The 18,472-nt window shown below is 37.2% G+C and overlaps 1 protein-coding gene across 2 annotated transcripts in view; it reads left to right on the top strand.

The window, feature by feature from the left end:
* LOC124612440 (gamma-interferon-inducible lysosomal thiol reductase-like) overlaps nucleotides 1–18,182 on the top strand; it is a 29,555-nt gene extending 11,373 nt beyond the window's left edge. For both annotated transcript variants that reach the window (XM_047140653.1, XM_047140652.1), the window contains 3 exons: nucleotides 5,019–5,165; nucleotides 10,799–10,861; nucleotides 14,961–18,182. In XM_047140653.1, the coding sequence (XP_046996609.1) occupies nucleotides 5,019–5,165; nucleotides 10,799–10,861; nucleotides 14,961–15,008 (258 nt within the window). In that variant the 3' untranslated portion in view covers nucleotides 15,009–18,182. The remainder of the gene's footprint in view (nucleotides 1–5,018; nucleotides 5,166–10,798; nucleotides 10,862–14,960) is intronic.
* The last annotated feature ends 290 nt before the right edge of the window (nucleotides 18,183–18,472 follow it).

Here is an 18,472-nt window from a genome sequence, read left to right as displayed (position 1 = left end):
CCCCAACTTCCATATTCTGTGATTAGATGTCCGGCATCTTGTCACTTACTCATGGTTTCACTGCCCTGCAACCCTTTTTCTGTAGATGCTCACGACAGTAGCACACTAACAGCTGACTTCGTCGTTTCTGAGATGCTCATTCCCGGGTGCCAGGCCATAACAGTCTGCCCTTTGTCAAAGTCTCCAACAGAAGAGGATTTCTGTATTTGCAGCCCATATCATCACTAGAATGATTTCCCATTCATCTCTGCTCCATTTATATCCCTTTCATTACTGTGTTACATGCTCTGTGTCACCAGGCAGCATTCAGTCGTGTGGTGGGAAATGTTTGTACTGTTTTCGCTCATCATTATATTTAATGTTCTGTTTCTATCTTGTGCCTGACACAGGCAAAGTTTAAACACTAGTTAGTGTAGCTTCTCATTGGATATCCTGTATAATAGTAATTTTGTGCAGTGAAAAAGAAAGAAAGAATTTAATTTCATAATACAACCTTTGTCTGCTAGAAATGCATTGAGAAATGGTCCATTGGCATCTCATACATGCTCATGTAACATAAAAGTGGCGCACCACACATAAATGGATTTGTATGTAATGCTTCTCTTCATAACTTCTGATGTGATATGTAGGAATATTATGAATCTTTGTTATGCGGTGCAAATTGGACCTTCCAAAAGATTGCTTATATGTTTGTTCGCTCATTCCCAGGTCAGTTTAAATCACTTCCCCACACACGATGCAGTGCTAGTGGCTGCCATGCATAGATTGCCCATTTAAAAACTGCTTTTTGATAGTAAACAGCAAGAACATATAAGGATTTTGTTGATATGAGAACACTAGAATAAGGTGAAAAATTTGTCTTTTTCAGGGAAACCACCACATTGTAAATTTCTATGAGGTATTGAAACTAAACTTGAGTATTAGGCTGGAGTTAAGGCGAGTTGACAGTGCTATCTAGGGGACTGTAGTAGGGTGTGGACTGATATGAATGAAAGGTCCCGAGTTCGAGTCTCGGTCCGGCACACGGTTTTAATCTGTCAGGAAGTTTCATATCCGCGCACACTCCACTGCAGAGTGAAAATCTGATTCTGGAAACATTCTGGTATCATATAGTATTTATCACATCTGTTTTATGGGGCAGTGTATAGTTACTAAAGAAAAGTTTTGGCAGCTTCTACCAAACTATAATCACATCTTAATTCTTGTCGAATTCTAAGGTGAAGATTGCAACAGACATTTTTTGATTCCTTAAAATAGAGATCTTTAGTAATTCATAACATAGAATTAAAAATAGGGATTCAGTTTCATTGTCTTTGAGTTGAGTGTGACTACATACATATTTACGTCACTGGATGAAAAATATGTGTAAGTTCAAAGTCATTTTATTTGTTATAATGGAGATATCTTAATTTTAAACTGAAACATTTTTTGCTCTTTAAATAATTATTGTAACAACTGCAATTTTGAAAATGGTCTAAAGGAGACATTGCAGATTGACAGTGAAACATAGTTTTTTTACTATATTATGTGCATCACAACTACTGCAGTGCTCATTATAGTCAGAAAAATCTGCAGATAAATGTGTCATTTTCTTATACAGACACTGAAATTGTGCTGCTTTAATTCAATGAAAATAGATGTACGCTATATGATTTACAGTATCTGAAAAATAGTTTCACGCCTCTTCCTTTCCTATTAAAATTTGGAGCAGAAAACTCCAAATGACATGTTTCATTGGCCTCCTCCTCATTAGTTGTTATATTTATGTTTGTCACTTGTGATAATTGTTTGGTTTTAATATTTGTGACAGTCAGTTTTAGCTTATTTTGATGAAATTAGAGTAAAAGATTTTGTTAATTATTTTTCATTCGACCGGAGCTGGTCTGGGAGACGGTTTTCAATTGGGAGTGGGGTATCACCTACAAAACAAAAAAGAAATTTCAGGTTGCTTTCAATGTAACAACTGGCATTGATATAGTAGCAAATACAACAAGACACATTGAATTGTTGTTTTACCAAATTAAAAAATAATAATTTTATACAATTGATGTTACAGTTGCTCTTTATTTCTTGTTCTCAAATCTCAAGTGTTCTCTGAAGTGCACTACTTCTTATTCTGTGTATCTGTAGTGAAGTAATGAATGATTCACTGATGAGAAGGCTTTTGTTAGGTCACAGAAATTGCTGTATCTAATGAGAAGATTCTCTTCTTTGCAAAATTTGCTAGTTATATTTATAGTGGTTCCCTTTCTGAAAGCTAACCTTTTTTTTTTTAAATCTGTATTGTGAGGAATATTTACTTTGTTTTGTAGCAATCTTTTCAGATATTAATATATTAAGCATACAGTATCATCAACTGATATGAAAACCTTATTTTACCAGTTACTAATCATCATCATTATGAGTGATTAAAATTAGTAACGATCAAAACCAGTGCCAATGATTTGTATCAGTTGATGGTGGTACAAGACGCCTATGCTTTTCAGTTACTTTGGAGCAAACTTTAAGGAGAGAGGTTGGGAAGTAATTTTCCATAATTTCTGTTGATCACCTTCTGAGCAGTTGAGTTCTTTTTACCTTGGAATACTTTAGCAACATTTGGAAAATATCTAATTTTCCAGAACTAACTATAGTCACTGTATATGAAATAAAATTATGCGCACTGTTGATTACACTGGTGCATACTCTGTGCCCTGCACTTGAATTTTTGTTTTTCTGAGGAACAATAGCCACATCTTAACCCTTTAAGTGGGTGTGACACATATATCCGTCCATTCTCTGTTAATTCATATTGGGTTGGACGGGTATATCTACACATTTCGTTTCCGGCTTGTAGCTAGTGGGAATGATGAGTTATTGACCTGTCCTTGAAACAGTGGTATTAGTTGACCCTCATCCAATAATAGCAGCTCTCTTCAGGCGACACGATGTGTTCTGGGCTTGTTATAAAATTTCCCACTCGAGCACGCATCAACAGTATGTGTCCAGTGAAGCAGCCACAAAAGTGTGCCTTTTTCATCTGTAGTTACGGCACGATTAGTAAGTGATCTTTTGTAATGGCGCACAGTGCGAAGTTTCCTTGCATGCTGCACCTTGCTTTAAAATGTTTCATACTGAAAACTAAGTGATATATTGTCACAGTAATTTTTTGTTAACTTCTGCAACATATCTTATCCATTCCCATCCAATATTATCTTAAACTGAAAAATGAAAACTTGAAGGAAAATTTTAATGTGTGAGAAAAGTACATGGCACCACTGCAGCAAGGCATGCTGGCGCATATTACCCACTGAGAAGAGGTGCATGCACAAACTACCCACTTAACAAGTCAAGAGTTTTTTTTCCTGAAGGTCACCTTGTGCTGATACTCTGTCACGCCTAAATTAGATTTTACAACATTTATATATATTTCATTGAAACAACATGACATCTGTAAAGGAAATTACAATATCAGAATTTTAAAATGAAATTTCAAAAGTTTCTTTGCTTTGAACCATGGCTCCAAATTTTTATTTGATAACAGAACACAATGCATTTGTGTTACTTCTGTACACAATTTATCTTGCTTTTTTTCTGAATACATTTTTTTATTTTATTTTTTTATTAAAAATGAAACTCCTCCAGCTGTACTTAAGATTTCATATTTATTTGGCTACTAGTTTTGACGTTGCGTCAACGGCACCTTCAGACTCATACGCTCTGATGATACCAATTGTGTGGAGCATGTATTGGTCTCACCACGGAATTCTAGTACTCGGCCATACACAATTGATATCATCAAACTGTACGGGCCTGAAGACGGCATTGACGCAACGTCGAAACTAGTCACCAAATAAATGTGAAATCTTAAGTACAGCTGGAGGAGTTTAATTTTCAATAAAAATTATACCAGGTGATGCCCCATCACCATCCAATTTAAATATGGATGTACAAAGAAATTTTTTTTTTATTGATTAACGTTGTTTAACATACACTGCAAAAATGAAGACTCCTGCCAAACTTCAGGCTAACTCACTATGCAGCTGCCTGTTTGTAGCAATAAAGATTGTATCATTTAAAGCACTATTAGTGTCTTTAAAACACATTTTCTTCATTCACAAGTACCCCCTTGGTTCACACTGCCTGTGAAATATCAAGATATTGAAAGAGGAGCCCCAGATACAAATCAGATTGATTTGGAATGTGTGAAAGTATGCAATTATAAATACTATATTATGAGAAGGAAAGTCACTACTCACCATAACGGAGATGCTGAGTCGCAGATAGGCACAACAAAAATATTTTCACTATTTTTTTTTTCTTTTTGTTGTGCCCATCTGCGACTCAGCATCTCCGCTATATGGTGAGTAGCGACTTTCCTTCTCATAATATTGTTTCATTCCATCCTGAATTTTCCATTGTTTGATTTCAATTACAAAGACTGATGTTCAGATGTGGGGATGGCTACAAAAAATTGGGAAAATATTTAAATGTGGTTGTGAAGTTTTGGCATATAAGAGATGCATGTTTACAAACTTATCTTCCATTAGCACTCCTTTTTCCCCCAAGACAATAATGTCAGGTTAGGTCCATTATAGAATTGTGTTCATTTTTACTGATTGTCTTTTTTGTGTAATGTGTTCTTAGAGGGAGAATGACAAAAAACGAAATCCTCTGAAAACTACAAGACATTACTAAAAACTGTGTGATATGTTTTATGAATTAATTTAAGAACCTGTTAAAGAACTTTATGACTCTCTGTTACAAAGCCTACTTTGAAATGGGATTACCGTGGTAATTGAAATAGGAACATACGCTTTGGAAGTAGATATACAGTGAAAATTGATTGCTCTATTACACAAAAACTTTTATTGTGCACATTTTGGAGCTTTCTCATGTATTTTTACAGATGTGGTGTCCATGTTTACTCCTGTTAGCATCTTGATAGATCAATTCCCTTCTTTGCTGTTGTTATACTAGTAAATTGTCATATCCATTATGTTTCCTAACATGTGTAATTAGCTTTCCTTTTTTTTAAGTGTGCCACCAAGCTCGGTATTGCTTGGGACCCAATTCTGCAGTGTTCAAGAGCAAGGGAAGGAAATGAGCTGCTAAAAGCAAATGGTGATGCTACCTATGCCTTGAATCCGAGTGTATCGTTTATACCAACAATAACACTGAATGGAGTAAGTAACACAAGAATGACATTTATTTCCTAGTTTAGGATAGTTTTAGGCTGCACTGTACAGAGGTGTTTGAAGCCACATAAATATACAGTAATCAGTTTACAGTGCTCTATACTCAGTTCATGTCTGATGCATCATAATGACCTGGAATGAGTCAGTTTTCAAGTTATTTATTGCAATTCATAATGGTTGCTTACTGTCATTATATAAGTGAATTTTTTAAATATTAAAAAAAATTGATATAATTTTTGATTGCATTAAAATAACTCAAGTGGTATATTAATGATGCAGTGTAAGTGATTAAGTAATATGTTACTGGAATATGTGTTATAAGGGGTGTTGCAAACATATTATACAGGTGGTAGAGGATTCTAAACAGTATTTTGAGGTACGGAATAGTAAGACATGAGTATTCTGTTTCTTATTGGCTCAAACAATAAATACTTCACGACAGTTCAAGATCATAGCAGCTGTTCGAAGCGATGAGTGGCAGTTGTACTGTACACATTATAATGTTGAATATTTTGCTGTGTTGCTAGGACCTTGCCAACCAGTTCCTACTGGCATTTCATACAGCAAAAATTTCATTACCCTGGAGGAGAGGTGTCCACTAGAAAGAGATCTGAAAAACACATTGGCTATGTGACAAGACCCCTTCATATTCTAGTGATGAGTATGCCTGTTGTTTCAGTGCTCTCAGACAGTAATATTAAGGTAGGATGGTGCTCTGTTATGTTGAAAACATAACAACTTACAGGCAATGAGAGATAATGTACTCACTGCGACAGCTCATCTCAACTCTGCACAAAAAAATGTGCACCATTCAAATTGAGTCTTCTTAGTTGATTTGGCATAATTTCAGCTCACATTTTCATAGAGAATCTCCTTCACTCCAGCTAGGACTATTGCAGCCAGTGAAAATATCATCACAATTGAAATATGGTTCAGCTGTGAATGATACAAACTGTAGTATCTTCAACATTGGAATACCGTGCTGGTTAGCCTATTGAAAAAATTGAACTCTGGGTTTCATGTGGGTGTCACCTGGGTGTATTACTTGCACATGTTGCTTTTGACTGAGGTGCAATTGCTGTTCAACGAGTACTGTCAACACTGTATTCTTCAAAGTGTGCATTTCATGGAAAGTTGACCGGTGTCTGTTGACGAATCTCCACTCACAAGCCAATACTCTCTCTTTAAATTATAATGTGCAGACAAGTCTTTGTTGATAATTTTGACCAGCTCTTTGTAGCTTAAACGACCTCGTCTCTCCTAAGTTTCTATCTACAATTATAAATTTCTGTCAATGAAAGTGCAATCTGCTGCGAAACTTTTGCCTGTACCTTAATTTCCTTTTACATCGTGCATTAAATACATGTTTGCCTTTTCCTGTAATGCATAATCCTCCATTTTCAATAACCAGTTGTGAACTGTATACAGTGTGTTGTTTTTTGAGACACCCTATGAAGTACTCATTTCCATTGTTTCCTTATCTCAAAATACTCACTTTAGGGTTGTCTTCCATGTGTATAATTTTGTCCTCAAAGGTTTGGCACACCTTGTATAAAAGGATTACTCTACTGAACAATGGAAAATCCAGGATGGAATGTAACAATATTATGAAAAGGAAAGTGCTGCTCACCATATAGTGGACATGCTGAGCTGCAGATAGGCACAACAAAAAGACTGTCACAATATAAGCTTTCGGCCAACAAGGCCTTTGTCAGGAATAGATGACACACACACACACACACACACACACACACACACACACACCTCTGGCAGCTGAAGCCAGTCATCTGTTTTTGACAAAGGCCTTGTTGGCCGAAGGCATATATTGTGACAGTCCTTTTTGTTGTGCCTGTCTGCGACTCAGCATCTCCGCTATATGGTGAATAGCAACTTTCCTTTTCATCATATTGATCACGCTATTGAGTTTGAAAGTGTGCTACTGAGCTATACAAGAGTAGAATTATCATCACATAAACATTTATAAAAGGATTATAGTGTCTGACCATATGAAGTTGGGTGCTTCCATGTCATGACTGTGGTACAATATGTCAGTGGGTGGATGAAAGTGCATTTGGGTGTGTGTTGTAGAGCATGTTCCAGGTTCACCAGATGCAACAGAAAGAGGCTTTTACTTGTATGAAAAGTGTGATAGCAAGTGAACCAAATGCAGAAATATTTTTGGCAACCGTTAGAGCTGTCAGTGAATTTACAGAATGCAAGTGTAAAAGTTGATGCGAATTAGTACAGATGGCGTTCCCTATATTATTTAACTTTGAATATTTTTTGTAGTTTTTATGTCTATAATGTGTAATATGGCATTTGATTATAAGAATAGTGCATTGTTTACTTGTTTGACTGTTATCACAGTGATAATGCCATCACTGTGATAACCAAACTCTGTATTTCGTTAAGGTGTATAAAGAGAACATTGCTAGGCCTACAAAGTATTATTGGTTACTCCTGCTTCGTCATGTTTGAGCTGTGTCAGTGTGTATTTTATTGTCCAGATTGAACAGGCTTTAAAGGAGTAAATGTGTTTGAATAAAGTAAGAACTTAATCATTGTGATCAGAGAAGTCCATATCCACAGCAATAATCTGAAACAAACTGAACAACAATTAGATAATATCGACTGTTTGTGAGCAATGACCTAACATAAACTGAATAGATAGATACGATTTCAGTCAAAATAAACCGTGCACTCTCATTATTAGGCAGTACAGTCTTGATGTTTTTTATACATTTTGTGAGCTGTTACTCTCAGTAATGCTTCTTCTAAATCGGTTTAGGGAATTTTAAAGTTTAAATCTGACCCTCATAATCTAGGGCTAGGCAAACCACAACATCCCAAATAAAAATGTCAGTACATGACGTGTGATGATCCTTACATTTAGATTGATAGTGTTGACTTGGATCTCATAAACCAGGTACCCACTTAGAATTTTACTGTTTATATCTTCTTTTTGTATAAATTATTATCTACACTGGTGGCCAAGATTAAAGCAACAAACGGAAAATTTCCAAGGTTGGGTTTCTTTTGCCACAAAACAGTAAAGTAGAAACAATGTAAAGAATACAGAATGTAAACAACTGCAAAATGCATAATGGTAGACAAAAATGTTCTTTGGTTTTTCCAACTTAACGGATTTGTACACACATTCTGAGAACTGGTTAAGGTGCTCAGTATGGGGTGTGACCACCTCTGGCAACAATGCACACATGACAATGATAGAGGATGCTGAGGATGATGTAATCAGTCTCATGTTGAGGCAATAACACCCGTTCCCCTTGCAGAGCTGCTCGCAAGTTTCAGAGAGTGGTTGGTGGAAGCTGACGTGATGCAACCCATCTCCCCATGCATCTCAGACATACTCTATGGGATTCAAACTGGGAGAGTGAGCAGGCCGCACGCCATGGGTGCACCATCTTCCATTTCCAAGAGAACATCAGCCACTCATGCTCTATGAAATCAAGCATTATCATCCATCAATACAAAGTCTGGGCCCACAGCACCTCGCAACAACCACACATGAAGTCCCAAGATCTCGTCACAATACCTGAAAGCAGTTAAACCTTGCCAATTGACCCATACAATTTCATGAAGAGGTATTCATGTGGTTAACATAACCCCAGCCCACACCATTGGGGATCCCCTCAGTATCAGTCTCTTTCTACAGTGTTTGGGTCCTGAAATAGAGTTCCATGTTCCCTTCAGATGCCAATCCATTGAGGATCACTCTCCAGACCAATTCGGGACTTGTCTATGAAACGAACATTGGCCCACTGTTCGACCACCTAGGTAGCATGCTGATGACTCCACTCTAAATGTTCCCTTCTGCAAAGATACAACAGAGGTACACAAACAGCAGTTCTCTGACAATAAAGGCCACTCTGCCAAAACTCTCTGTACATCGTTTGCCTCAATACAACACATCCAGTGGATGCTGCAGGATCAGATGCCAGTTGCTGTGCAGTACTAAGGCAATACTGTCATGCCCTTACAGTCAAATAACAGCCCTCTCTTTCTGATGCCACAAATGATTGGCCCTGCTCTGGTCTTCGGGATACAGTTTCGATCTCTGTAAACCATCACCACATATGAGAAACAACAGAACAATTCACATTAAGCCATTGGGCCACTAAATTTGCGACTGTCCTGCTTTCATTCTTTCTATGGCGCTCTGCCACAGAGAGTATGGTAGGCATCTTCTCTGTGCCATCTGTGACTGTGTACACAGCAATTTTGGAAGAGGTACTACCCACAAAAATTACCTTGTTTGATAGGTGCCCTGACATCATTGTTGGTGTGGTTGTCTGTTGACTGGAATGCCACCTTCCGTGCAGAACATGATCGTATGGACCTCTGTTGGCAGTTTGTATGATTACATCATGAATTAGACACAAAATGGGGAAATAGCGGTTTGTTGCTTTAATTTTTGGACACCAGTATAATTGCCTTTATGAGAATTTATTACTAATTACTAATATATTTTTAAATGGAATATCACAGAGTTCTATCAAAAGGGTAAGTTTTTGAAGCAAAACTATGTAGCAGAGATGTTGAGTCACAGACAGGCACAACAAAAAGACACAAGCTTGTGGCCAGAAGGCCTTCTTCTGAAATAGAAAACATACACACATTCATGCAAATGCAGCTAGTACACACGTGACCATTGTCTCTGGCTGCCAGGGTCAGATTGCCATATTGTCATTATTCCATCCTAGATTTTCCATTGTTTGCTTTTGTTTCTGAAGCAAAACTTGGATGTAATTGTGCCTAAAACTGGTAATATTGCTTTCGAGGAACTTAAACAAAATGTATTTTCTGACACAACTTGTAAATATGTGGATTAGAAGATGACAAATAAACATACTTAAGCTAATAATCTGAGAGATGAGTTGCCTGAAAATGTAAAATTGATGTTCAGAGGAGACTGTCATCTGTGCATTAAATGCTGGGAATTGTAGCATTGCTGGAGATTAATTCACAATGTTCAGTCATTCCAGTAGTGTGAGCAGGTATTTTACCAATTGCTGGTTTTGCTGCCTGTATAATTTCTGGCTTTGCTGCAGTTGCAGCCGACAGAATACTTGAAAAAGTATCTCTTTGTTGCAATTGTCTTTGCTACCATGGTTACATAAAATACAAAAAGAATTACTGTATGGTATTTGTTAGCGGGTACAAGAACATACAAAAGAAGAACTTCATGTCCATAGCAAATAATTATACATCGGAGGAAAAACACCATCAAACAAATGAGCACTACAGTCATAATTAAGTTTTTGAGCAGTGATCAAGTGAAAAGTAAACAGGTTGATGTGATGGTAGTTGGCAGTTAACCACAGGTGGTCAGGCAATACAGTCTCCTTGAGTTACGCATTGTGAGCCAGAGGCAGTACCAGTGGTTTTGCACTGATGGCACCTTCAGCATGAAGGCGGCTGGTGTGCAGAGTTGGTATATGCCATCTCCACACCATTGTCCTGAAAGCATAATATGAGAATCACAGCTACTCTGTGCTGTTGTGCAAAAGCCATGGTACAGTGTACAGGAGAGGGTAGAGCATATCAATATTATCCATTTTCTTTTATATTTTTGCTTATTTTTTGTTGGTCTTTTACAGAATCAGGGTAACCAGGCTGCCATCTTAAAGAATCTGTTTGGAGAAGTTTGCAACCTCTATCCGGTAAGTAAAATAATGCAGAAGGCAAGTACTGGGTTTGAGAACTGGCCCAGCACACAGTTTTAATCTCAGAATAATAAAGAATTAATAAATAGGTCTAGATGTTTACCATTTATATTGCTAAGAAATTTGAAGTTATTGTTCATATATTCTTTCCCATTTTTGTATGAAATGTGTGTGTGTGTGTGTGTGTGTGTGTGTGTGTGTGTGTGTGTGATGAATAATTATGCATTTATTGCCTCGGCTGAAAAGAAGCTAATTTGCTCACATTACTAAGAAATGGTGCATTGTAGATATTCAACTGTGTCCTTACACTGTGACTAGATTTATCAACCCAGTAGCAACGGATAAGCAGTTTTGTATTCCACCAGAAAGTGTTGCTTGTGAGGTCTGACACAAAAGACATGAGAAAAATGCTGCAAATGTATGTGCTTACAAAATATGTGCCATTAATGGTGGTCACTTCTAATGTAGGATGTATTTGAGACAATATCAATCTTCATTTGTTGCTTCCATTCCTCAAAACTGTTCTGCCTCTCATTTGCCACAATGATGTGCAGGAGCACCACTGTTTTCGCTTTTCAGCAAAACATGAGAAGATATGTCCTCATTGCTCAACTCTTTCATGAATGTTGGCCTAAAAGATTTTAATTCCAGGTCTTTTTTCATGTGTGTCAGCTTAGTCGTTTTTGGCATTTCAAGTTCAGCAGATATTTTCCTTAATGATTTTATGGGAAATCTGGTCACAGAATCCGCCACTGGTGCACATGTTTGTTGTCATTTTAATGGTTGGACCTGTCCTCTTTCCATCAAAAATGGATCCAATTTTTGTTGCCAAAGAAGTATTGTTTGCTTTGGTGGAGCTTCTTTGTGGAATGATGCTGCAAAATCCCATTGCACATCTCTAATGTTTTTCCCGGTAACCTGCTGGTGATGGCAGTCGTGTGTGTGTGAAGTGTGATTGCTTTTTGTGTGTGTGTGTGTGTGTGTGTGTGTGTGTGTGTGTGTGTGTGTGTGTGTGTGTGTTTGCTTTTCTCAAAGTATTCAGTTGGCACAATTATATGACAAAAAAAGACACGTCTTGGCAGTGAATGAAATAAAAAAAGGCTGATTAGACAGATGTTAGAAGCATTGATCTATTAAGGAAATACACATTCAGTGGAAAGTGGACTAATTGAAAGTTTGTGTTCATATTTGTTTTCATTTTTGTCTGAATTTACAAACACTAGATTTTTTTCAAAATTCACAACTACAGGTTTGATTAATTAGTTGTATAAAACAAAAATTTAGCAGGTAGTAACAAATGAAAGAAATGTGTTGAAATTGTGGGTAATAAGGCTAAAAAAGAACTAACATTTATAATCATCAGTTGCATGCTTCTATCACTAGCAAATATCTGTTTAAAAGAAAAGTTAAATGAGTATGTCAGTTTACCGTTCATAAGTGAAAAAATGTCACAACCTTCATAGAGGGTCAGGGAGATTCAGGTTCAATGTCATGTTGATGTTTACGCAAGCAGAGACAGAGCACTAGGCTTAATAGGGGAAAGCTTGGCTTCATTAAAGAAACCATACGTCTGTCTGCTTGAAATGGTTTAGGAAAACTGCAGAACACTTAAATTGAGATCATTGCACAGGGATTGATCTGAAACCTGCTTGTCATGATTGCAAATTTAGTACTTTAACCATTGTATCACCTTATTTAATAACCCTGCCAGAGCAAACAAACAGCAATGAGATGGGAGATTCGTGACACAATCTGGTCTGCTTCTAGTTGAGTTAGTCATTCACTTTAACATAATTGTAACTTTTAGTGGTAATATTTAGAATTACTTGCCTCCTCCCAACTGATTTACTTGTAAATCACTTTTCTTCTTTTCCTTAAGTTACAAGCTTAACATTTACATTAGCATTTCTGAGGAAACTTAAATTATGTGCCATTGAATTTATTGATCTGACTTTAGAGTATTTTGAATTTGGAACATTATTAGACAATTTTGTGAACTCAGTAGACAAGTGACAAAGTACATTAGTTACATTACATCTGCCATCTGATTGTATAGACTTTGAAAGGTGAAAACTGTCCCAAAGGCTTGATGAAAGCAGTCTGCATCACAGATATCTACAGTTCCATCAGAAAGTAGTTCCTAGCATTTTATGCCCCATGTGCAAATCGTACCATACAAATGAAATCCTGTCTTCTTCTTATCCCCCCTCGCCCCCCACCCTTTCATGAATGTCAGTGATGAATGTTGCAGTATTCTGGTGCGAGTCACACTTTAAAAAGCTTCCACAATGACACAATTATTTTTTTCATTTATTGGTGATACATTGAGGAGAACATCTTTAGTATATGTGTAAATTACTTTTCTATAAAAGGAGACCACTCACTGAAAAGCAGAAGTGTTGGTTCTTTGGCAGGAAAGAGAGAGAACTTGATAGCTTTCACATTAATTCTGTTTTGAGCTAGAGGAGAGACAGGCAGGGAATTGGGGATAGGTGGTTAGCAGCTTGAAGGAGGGGGATCGAGGAGGCAGCCACCAAACTTTATCATCATCATAGTCCATCCGTATGCCATTCCCATTCCAAGCCCTTAGTCAAGGGATCATATCCTTGGGGGAGACCCAGATGTGAGACCTGCCCAATCCATCTGCTCTGCACTTTCTGCTCCAGTCCTGTGACAAGTTTGTTCTACTAGGCCATATGTGGAAGCAGCCATGCCTTATACCAATTCTAGTGCAAACACCTCACAGCTTTCTTTTGTTGTCCAGCAGGGTGAATGGCCATCGCCAAACTGGTGCCAAGAGCAATGTTGACCACTCCATGGCTCAATATGCAGTTGAGCATAGTGTGCTCAATGTCAATGGCTGCTTTACAACCCGAGCCATCTGGATCCTCCCCTCCATCTCCAGCTTCTTCAAACATGTAGATCCTTCACCTCAATCTCTGGTAACCTACTGTCCCCACCCTCCAACCAACAGTTTCCCCTTCCTCCATCCTGGCACCTCCTCCCAAATTCACATATCAGCATCACTGCCAGTGTGTGCCACTACCCATCAGTTCTGACAATTGTGTATCACATGGCTGGCCTGTGCACCTGCCACCTCTTCTCTCATATCCCTAACCAGCAAATCAACTGCCTCCTGCCAATCTGCTAGCCACCCACCCTCAACCCCCTCCCTGCCTTGTCTCATTGTGTGTCCAGCCAGTGCCATGTAGGGGTGTGTGTGTGTGTGTGTGTGTGTGTGTGTGTGTGTGTGTGTGTGTGTGTGTGTGTGTGTGTGTGTGTGTGCGCGCTTATCGACAGCTCAACACTGCCACTTTTCAATGAATGGTGTCCTTTATTCCAAAAGTATTTACACCCAAATAGAACTTTTCACTTAACATTAGTGTATGTACTGCTGTGTCAAGATGCTGCAAAAAAAATATTTTTTATGTATATGTATGTAGTGTCTGTTCTTTCACATGTCTGACACCATTTTGATCCAGCAGCCACTATGAATTAAGACACAAAGGGATTACAGCCAATGTCTGAACTTCCTTTGTGTGTATATTTTTAAAATATAAAATATAACCAGAAAAATGCAAGAAGCTGCAAATAGTTTTAAAAAGCTTTATTTCATACCATTAGCAGTTTGGGCTATGATGTCCATCCTCAGATGGCTAAATTTTACAAATACGTTAGTGTATTCATTAGCAGCATACCATCTGCTCCTGCTCCTGTATTTCTCAGCAGCATGCTGTCAGCTCATGCAATAGGTTACACCTAAAGCATAAGGACCAAAGCAAGACAAAACACCATCCACTGGAATATTCTACAGGAGTAGATAGTGTGCTGCTAATGAATACATTAATGTATTTGGAAAATTTAACCATCTGAGGACGGACGTGAGAGATCAAAAACAGTAATGGCATAAAATGAAGCTTTTGAAATGACACAGCCAACAATTACAGACAAAGTTCACAAGAATATTGATGGGTGTTCAGATTCTGTTTTATTGCTAGTGTTTATCCCCCTTGTTTCGACAACTTACGTTGCTAGCATAGTCTAAAATGTAAATGAAACTGGGCTACTTAGATTATTGATTGTATATTTCTTTCAGGAACCTAAACCAGCAGAGTGTGAATATGAGAGGAAACCATCTGAGTAATGAAGATCAAGTTACATATAAAATGTTTAAGATTCATTGGCTTGAGCAATAAAAAATAACCCATTCAGTATTGTTAAATACTTCGAATATCACAATATTGAGAAACTGTCGCACTTAAAATATAATATCTCCTGTAATCCATTCCGATAATTACAGTTAATGCATTTATCAAAAAATGGTTAACCCTATACCTTCACACTACCTAATCATGTGATCTTCTGTCGCCGTTCCATTACAAAGTAGATTCTTTAAAGACTGTAAATGTAAGTATTTTTATGAAGTTGATGCTTTGAAAAGACTGCATTAAAACAAGAATATGTCTGCATCTTGTGGTTCTGGTGGCCATTGTGAAATGTAACACAGAATTTAGATAGTTATTGTACAGAAGTAAGAGTTCGGGCATTCCATGAGATTCTGTTTCACTGTTTTCCTTGCCACTGATATATGCAGCAAAGTGTCAATATGTGGAATACCTATGCCATTTGGTACTGCTGCATTGACTAATTGTCATTATATTATCCCAAATTATTGAAATATTTTTGTTAATGTTGTTTGTCGTACCATGGGGTAACTATTGCATATGTTCCATTTCTTCCCTGAATAAGTATTGCACTTTTATGGGTAATATAAAGTACAAAAAATTCAACGCTGTATTGTATAATATAATTTGAAATACAGATTTTGTTACAGTGTTTCAGTGTGATTCTTTTTTAGATTAAGGCAGTGGTCTAGAATTTAGTTTTGTAATATTGTTACACCAGTTGAGCATTGTTGTTGTTTGTGGATGTCGTCAGCAATGTACCAGAAAATTTAATAGGTTGTCAACTCAGTGGCTATCATAAGAAAAGTATAAAAATTACCCACTTTCTATTTTGAAGATGTGGGACATTGGATATGTTAACCACAGCAAAAAATAACACACACTCAGAATTGTTGAATAAGAAAAAAATTTAGAGCTTGAAACATTTATACCACTATAATTTCCACACATAACATAACAAATCCAAGAAGTACCAAGAGACTAACTAAATTATGCCACTTGGCGCAAACAGCAATCCACTTTGTCAGCCAAAGAGTACACACTACACTCTAAGCACTTGTCAAACTTCTATTCCCACGCAGCTCCCCCTGCAGTAGAACAAAGCTCCAGAAATGTAGGAAAACTGATGTTGAACTCGTCTGGCCCTCATATTAACTGGGAACGTCCTGTGGGGTGTCCTTGTGAAATGATACCGGGATCTCTTAGTACGACACTGGAGTATGCATCACTGAACTTGGGGGTTGGTGATCTCGTTTGTCAGTCTGGTAATGGAGATCTGTGTACCAAGTCGGTAGGTCATCGATGGGTTACAATTAAGGTGTCTTTATCCTTTTGAATGACACTGTCTTAAGTTTAGCTTAATAGTACATTCATTACACTTCCAAACTTGGAAAGGGAGAGTATAAGAAGGTTGTAGTGGTGAGTGGACAGTGCTGGTCCTTAGAATAGCACGGCAGCGTGTCTACAAATCCTGAAGTAAAATGTTGGCATCTCTATGACGAGGTGAGGAGTAGGGCCGAAATGTTGGCACCTCTATGATGAGGTGAGGTGTAGTGCGAAGCAGGTCAGCTGGTACGAAAAACTCTGATGGAAGCCGCAATGTCTCTGCAGGGACCATCTTACTGTTGGCATGCCAATGTCTTGCATGACCGCAGTGCAAAAGCCACACAGCACAGCTTTGGGTGGGGACTAAAATAGTTACAGGGCAATTAGCGAAGGCTTCCAGAAACCGCAGCATATCCCAAACAAACCTCCAGCAGACATCAGGTATGAGCATTATCAAAGAAAACAGTCATCACATCCAAAATGTTACATACAAAGACAGAGAAGCTAGACACATTCAGGATGAAATTTGAGCCAGCAGAATGTATTCTAGGAGAGTAAATGGCTGTTGTTTGAAATCCAAACTAAACACCATAAAAAAAGAAAAGAAAAATACACAATGAAAACAAAGAATTTAAATCCAAACTGTCTTTCATAAAAAGGGAACTAGAAAAATTGAAAAAGGGTAGGTGCTCATCCCCAAAAATCACCAGATCAGTTTCAAAAATACTCTTCTTTTGCACTGCTTGTTACAAGAACAGTGACACAATGTTCAATCTGTTCCTTCCTCCGTGACCTAGTTGAACATCGTATCTTCAAAGGCATAAAACAATCCTCCTTTTCCTTTTGGATAGTTTCATGATCCTAATCCACTTCATCAGCTAAAATACCTCATAAAGCTGTGAATGAAGTAACTTTCTTCTCTTAACAATGTACCTCTCTCTCTCTCTCCCCAGTAATAAAACAAATATTACATTGTGGAATATAGACCACTATCAAGCTTTAAAATTTTATCCAAAACAGGATGGTCCATGTGTTTTCTTGGTTGAGAAATTGTGTTGATGCTTTGCAAATGAGTAGTTGTAAATTTCAACAGGGCAATTGTACTTAATTCAACTGAATGCTGACGATAAGTAAATATTTTTTTCTCCAATATTGTCACTGGTTAATTCATATATCAATTAAATAATTACTAATTTACTTGATATTACAAAGGTGCTATAAGAAAATGGCAATGTTTTGAAAAGGGGGTAAAAGAAGTTAGGAGAGGATGGCCTCTTCAAAGTCACGAGAGAAACATTTCCATTGTGAGGAGCATTTAGTCCAGTCATATCACTAGGGTGCCTAGAATTTTATTTACTAGTGGCAATGTAATTATTTATCAGCAAATAAGTGAAATGTAAAATAAAATTAGACAAGAGTCATAAATATTAAACAGTGTTCCAAAATGAATATATTGTCTTGTTGTATGGTGTATTGTTGAAAAGAGTTCTGAAAAATTGTTATTGTTCATTTTTAAGGAAAAAAATAGGAGAAAATGATAAATATACAAGAAGCCTTTTATTTGAACTTGTAAAAAGATTTATTTTCTGTAGTGTGGTTGCTTTGTTATAATTTTGATTATATACTGTGTTGTGTTGGCCTTTGTTTTGTTGGGTTCTTGTACCAAGGAAAGATAGTATGACTTTGTGCAGAAGAACCTTTTGTGTTAAGTATACTAATATTTTTAAAAACTTGAAAATTCTTTCAGTCTACAAAAGAGCCAATGTTTGTTATATTTATAAATGAAAATAAATATTTCAGAAAGGTTACTTGTATTTTATTTATTTCTGTGATCATTTCATGCCTGTTCTCCCCCCCCCCCCCCCCCCCCCCCATAATTATAAAAAAATAAAAGTTCCAAATTATATAGCCAACTTCTTTACCAGTTAATCGTATCTTGTGATGTTCTTAACAAAAACATCTTTTACAGTTGTACAGGTTAGCCCTTTCCCTGCATACAAACATTATTTCTAAGGAACTGCTCTGGATACAACTGCAAGGTTTGTTGCAAATGGTAGCTTAACTCAAAAAGTTTTTTTTAATACACTTACACATATTA

Source organism: Schistocerca americana, chromosome 4 (assembly GCF_021461395.2).
Source record: "Schistocerca americana isolate TAMUIC-IGC-003095 chromosome 4, iqSchAmer2.1, whole genome shotgun sequence".
NCBI classification, from domain to species: domain Eukaryota; kingdom Metazoa; phylum Arthropoda; class Insecta; order Orthoptera; family Acrididae; genus Schistocerca; species Schistocerca americana.
This window is presented reverse-complemented; position numbering and strand designations above follow the sequence as displayed.